We start from the raw sequence: 6,045 nt of genomic DNA, 5'->3' as shown, positions 1-6,045 counted from the left end.
CCATCACCTGAAATGTGGACCCCGTGCGGGGTTCACACTTCAGGTGATGGGTGCATGCTTCAAATGTGCATGATGATTTTTGCGTTACCATGAATCGATCGACTTGAGCATTGTAAGATCATGATGACCTTACCTGGAAGGTCTATGGACACCATTCCCTTCAACCGTGCATGATCAATTTTATGTCACCGACTTGAAGCAAACATATTTGACTTTGACACCATTCCCTTTTAACAATGTATTTTGATACGGAGGGTTGGCAACTGAGGTGTTGAACAAAACGCCTTCAGTATATCTAACTAGCTCAAGGTTTAACTGACATCTCAATAGCCTTGATGCGACAAAGATATCAATATAAAGTATCATTATTGAAGAAAAATCGCACATTGATGGCACGAAAACACCAACATTGAATGAGAAAAGGATTACATTTGGTGTTGTGGTAAGAAGCTTTGAGATGAACTAAAAATATTATAACTGGAAACATGAGTTGGGAACAACCAGTATCCCTCATATTATGGATGAAACTGAGATTAAGTCAAAAACTTTATTTTGATCAGAGCAACTGGTAAATCTGATCAGGCCCAAGGGACTAATTCTCCGCTGCTGCATAACACGGTCCTAAGAACACTGGTGTATACACTTCCACCGTAAGGTGGTCAACACCAGTAAGTTTGTCAAAATCCACCTTGATGATACCACTTGCAAGAGCAAACTCCCCAGTCCCACCAGTAACAGCCAACTGACCATTAACACCCAAGGCGTTTCCCATCACTTGAAGGGTGGATCCTTTGAACCTGCGCATGAAACATGGCATACAATAATATCATGTTGAATAAAGGAAACAAAAAGTACTAGGAAAGGTGACCCTCTTTTTGAAAATAAGTGAGCTTTTTTCCAAGCTTTAACATCATCATGTTTGACCATATTTACAGAAGAGAACATACCAACATCTGTACCACATTGAATTGGTATCATTAGTTTGATCATGAATGAATTATATAATTGTAAATATTTCGTGCCGCAGATGTCGCGTACGTTATGGGTCAACTATATCGGACTTGCAAAAGTTTAACTTAGGGTAACTCTAAACTGTTCTGTCACTAAAAAAAATGAGGATATAAACACTAGATAAGGATATAGTACTTATAAATACGATGATTTAAATACTTGTGATTACCTGCCATCCACAAACACTATGACGTAAGTAGATATCCAGCTACCGGCGCCTATGGTGCTTCCTTGTCCACGGGCGACTAGCTTCGCCCCGTTGCCCTCTCCTTCAAATACAGTCCAGTTGACAACAACGTAATGCCCAAACTTGGCCACCTCAAGAAGGGATTTCTGGGTGTCATCACCAGTGCGGCCCAACCACAGATTGCGGAGGATAGTCTTTCTGTATGTAGTGGGTGCAGGGACAATGGAGACCTCGACATTAGGAGGAACGGCCGCCATGATCGAGTTCTGTGGATGTGCAAGAAATGTACTACTCAAGCTAGTTGGGTACTATTAGCTCTAGCTGGTTGTACTTAGGAAAGAAAGAAAGGAGATGTACTTATAGCTGGGAAAACGTCTCATTGCTGACTGCACCATGTGCACGCACGAGATTCCAAACTTAGTATACAGCCTTAATTTCGTAAGTATGCTGAGTTTTCCAGACTTATTAGATCCCAAGCGACCCGATCTAGATCTGGTAATCTCTCCCAACTAGAGGGCATCTCTTAAAAAATCTGGATCACCAAGCGCACTGTACCTCATCGATGAAAATTGTACTATCTTTTATTTTCTATCACGTTTAACAGTTCATTAATTCGGACGGAAATAATGGGGTATGTCTCGGACATTGTCCATGCCATTGGTCTGCTGTTCTTTGGACAAAGTCTTTTTGGTGTGGTGATGACAACATTTGTGGATGTTGTTTCATTCTTGAAGGCATGATCATTGAGATTTTGTACCTGTGCCTATCTCATGGAATCGTCGCCTTATGAAAACCGTGATCAGGCTTTGGCGATCAACGTGCCGTGCAGCCGCCACCATAGCCCACGCTAAGCCTAATGCTCTACCTGCTGTCCACATCCCGTGCAGCCACCACTATGCCAGGACGGCAAAGGAGCCCCTCCGCTGCCCACACTACCCAAGCTTTGCCCAACAGCACGCCTAGGCGGCAGGGGGTGGGGAGGGAGGAGAGAGGGAGGAAGGGGAACGGACGAAGAAGTGGCTCGCCAGAATGCTGCGCCGGGGCGTCACGGAAGAGCGGACGGGGTGGATTTGAGCCTTCTATACTTCTGCTCACGGAGAAATAATGTGTGCAGTTATAGATTGTCAACATATGTACAGCTCCGAGTAGGACCAAAACTAGAAGCATTGCATGGAAGCATCAACGTCATCGGCAGGAAATGCTGCCATGGCAGCCAACTCTTCCACAAGAAAAGATCGCGTCATCAGGCGGCAAGGTAGGATTTACCAACCTAACTGCAAGTATGTGGGCCCTAGCTGGCTCAACTCTACTTAAACACGAAGATGCGAAGGAGCCTATCATCCGAGCTTGGATTAGGCAATTGGCACAGTGTAATTTGCTGGATGGGTAACCGAGGGTGCAGCAGCTGGAGCAGACACAATGGCTCGAGTATCTGAAGTCGCAACACAGCAACAAACTGGGGCATGGTCTGAAACCGAGTCGTGGTCGGAAGTGTGTCACCGTTATCATCACTGCTACTCATCTTTTCATCGTAAACATCTGCCTTGAGCTTATCAACTGTAGTCTGACTCTCAGTGACCTTGACATCAAGAGCTCTCCTGGTTTTTCATGAGGTTAGCTACGCCTCACTCAATCCTCTAAGTAGCTTGAAGAAGATATATCACCTGCTCAGTCTTAGTCTTGAGCATTGGAGAAGTCGAAGAGCTAGGACTAGCAGTGGTAGTAGCAGCTCTAGCTATCTCAGCCTGGGCCTGTGCTGCAGCTGAAGTTGGATGAGAGGGATCATAACTTCAAATTCTTTATGGCAAACTCTAACTTCATATCCTTAAGCACGCAAGTAGTAGCATCGGGGCTAGAACTGGCAACAATTATATCATCAACATGGACAAGAACAAATATAGTAATGTTGCCTTTCCTGTAGAAAAACAGTGAGGTATCTACCTTAGATGGAGTAAACCCAAGTTCTTGTAACTGTATGATCAACTTTGAGTACCATGCTCTTGGTGCATGTTTCAATCCATATAAAGCTTTATCTAACTTACAGACATAACCTGGTTTTTGGATAGCACAAACATATTTCAATAATTCGCACATTTTTTAGATCCCAATTTAGAAAGAAGAAAGATTTTTTTTATAAATTCCAAACATTTTTGGAAATATCCGGCACATTTGTTTCCTAAAAGGGAACATTTTTGAAAACAAGAACATTCTATAACATTTTAAAGAGTTTCTAATTTTCAGAGCAATGTTGAAAACCAAGAAAATGCCCAAAAGAACTCCCAATTGCTTTTGAAAATGCAACCATTTATAGACGGTCCAAACATTTCTTAAAATACTTCCAAATTTTCTAAAATTCTATTTTTTAAACATTTAGTTTTTTTTGAAAATTATAACATTTTTGGAAAAAACAATAAAATCCAAAAAATTCAAAAATAATACAAATAGAAACTGAACAACGAATGACAACCTTGTAGAAGTTTCCAAATAGTGGTAAAAATCAGACCATAACCTTCTAGAAGGTTCACAAAACCAGATTCCAGTAGTATGTTTGGGCTCGCCTGTGTTTTTGGTCAGCTATTTTATGCTCTTTGGAAACGCCCCTGTGGTAGCCTCGCCTACATGGATGCGCTTAACTGATAGGACCCAGGAAGTGATTTTGAAAGCTTGTGAGCTCCCGTTCATGGAAACTTCCGTCTGATTCTGTTCCATTTTGGGAAGGTTATAGAAGGTCATTTTTCTTGTCTTTATTTGTGTTTTTCACTATCAGTTTTTTATTAAACACATGGTAAACATTTTTTGAAAATGCCATGAACTTTTTTTAAAATTGCAAAATTTCTTGAGTGTTAGAAAATTTTCTTGATTGTCACAATCATTGTATTCCACATTAGACATAACTATTATGAACTCTAAAGGCATAGGAAATCGACGAGAAAAATCATTGAGATTGTTGCAGAACTAGTATGAAAAAACTAAATATTTCTTGTTCTATGAATTCAAATTACATCATATGAAAATGTATCATCAAAATTTAGAAACAAAATAAACAACTATCATGTTAAAATTTATTATCAACGTTGCAAGGTCTCAACTAAGTAGCATGCATGTTCCCTGTATCATACATATTGGTCTGCGGCTAATCATTCATCCACCCTTACCACCACCATCTCTCCCTTCGCTGACAAGAAGCGGCCGATGGGGAAGAAGAACCAACGCGTCTACACCGGGACAATGCTCGTGTGCTGCATCGAGTTTCACGAAGTTGTGGACAAGCTCGACCCGGGCCTTGTTATCTTCTTCGTCAAGTAGCAAGCCAAGCTAGGCTTGGCCCAAACGGATGTGAGCTTATAGTAGGCTTGTCATGAGGTCGGCTTTGCCCTTACATAGGATATTTGCCAAGCTGAGGTGGACATGGTGGGAGCGGCTGAAGGAATTGAGCCGTGAGCTTGTGCAAAAAAGAGGCATGCACCAATGGGTAGGCGGGGACATTGACCATTTTCAAATGCGAGCGTGCTGCTATATTTTCTCTTGATATATAGAGAATTAAATTGTTGGGGAAACTCGGCGAGACAGGGAAAACATAAATAGTAAAATTCTTTGAGATTATGGCAAACTATTACGAACACACTACATATTTGCATTCCGTTTCCTCATAATACATCATATTAACATGTATCATGAAAATTTAGGGTAACTGAGGAGGAAGCAAAACAAAAGTATCCAAGGTGGACTTAAATCGTTATCTTATTAAAATTCATTATCAAAATTGGAAGGTCTCAACTAAATATCATGCATCATCCCAGTATCATGGATACTAGCCGGTAACCACTCATTTATCCAACGTTGCCATTACCACCGCCTCCCCGTGCTGACAAGAAGCTGCCGATGGGGAAGAAGAACCCCCACACCTCCACCAGGATGATGATCGGGAGCTGCCCCGAGCTTCGCCGAATGGTGGAAAAGCTCAAGCCAGGCCTTGTTTCCAGGCTCGTCAAGCAGCAAGCGAAGACAGGCTCGGCCCCAAGGGATGTGAACTTGTAGTAGGCTTGGCACCAGGTTGGCTCTGCTTTTACATGCGACAGCCAAGATGCGGTGGATATGGTGTGCTAAGAAACATCTCAAATCAAACTCTGACCAAAATTGTTGTGGGGGTACTAGCAAAGTGGATTTTACCTTTTTGAGATTATTATTTTGAGGACCAGCAAAGTCGAATTTAATGCTAGCTTAGTTATATGTCTCCCTGACCTGCAAATAAAATGATGGTGAGCTCGTCGTGATGGATCACGAGGACGTGCCACTACTATTAGCAGCTAGCGAGGCCACATTCAAGATATAGTGAGGGCCGATCTTAGAACGAGCTACTCAAGAAGTACGTACTATTAGTTTGGAAAAATACGAAAGAGATGTGTTTGTGTGTGTGTGGTATTGATAGACCCATAAATCTAGGATAAAGTTTGTACACATATAGATGCATTCACATGATTAGATATGTATTAGTGGACAAAAATAACTCACCAGATTATATATTGTGATAAATCCTGGATGAACGTGCTGGTGAAGTGGTCGCCTTGCATGGCCGACCATATGGCAGCGGTGTGCACATGGACGATGACAGCCAGGACAAAACAATGGCGGCCGAGAATAAACCATATAATATGTATTGGATGCCCTGTCCTCCTGCTTAAACAACGTTCTGCACTTTTCACTAAGTGCAAATCTGTGAAAATATACAAGTACCAGGTTGATAGACGACGAACTATCGATGATGTGGTAGGGGCACTACTTGCTTATCTTAGGACTAATATATCTGGTCACTCGCACGTGAATTCGACACTCTTTCAAGGACAATA

At 41.9% G+C, this 6,045-nt stretch overlaps 1 protein-coding gene across 1 annotated transcript; it reads right to left on the bottom strand.

Moving 5' to 3' along the window:
- Positions 1–345: 345 nt before the first annotated feature.
- On the bottom strand, positions 346–1,509 carry LOC123164252 (dirigent protein 6). The gene is made up of 2 exons (XM_044581668.1): positions 1,181–1,509; positions 346–797 (listed from the first exon to the last, which is right to left on the bottom strand). The coding sequence occupies exons 1-2, from the start codon at positions 1,453–1,455 to the stop codon at positions 593–595; spliced, it is 480 nt and encodes a 159-aa protein (XP_044437603.1). The 5' UTR covers positions 1,456–1,509; the 3' UTR covers positions 346–592.
- Between the last annotated feature and the right edge of the window lie 4,536 nt (positions 1,510–6,045).

This window comes from Triticum aestivum, chromosome 1D (assembly GCF_018294505.1).
Source record: "Triticum aestivum cultivar Chinese Spring chromosome 1D, IWGSC CS RefSeq v2.1, whole genome shotgun sequence".
NCBI classification, from domain to species: Eukaryota; Viridiplantae; Streptophyta; class Magnoliopsida; order Poales; family Poaceae; genus Triticum; species Triticum aestivum.
This window is presented reverse-complemented; position numbering and strand designations above follow the sequence as displayed.

Excerpts from the sequence above, each read along its gene's own strand:
- LOC123164252 (XM_044581668.1), bottom strand. The coding sequence starts at position 1,455 with ATGGCGGCCGTTCCTCCTAATGTCGAGGTCTCCATTGTCCCTGCACCC. Across the intron at positions 798-1,180 it reads ATAGTGTTTGTGGATGGCAG|GTTCAAAGGATCCACCCTTC; the intron begins GTAATCACAAGT and ends TTTCATGCGCAG.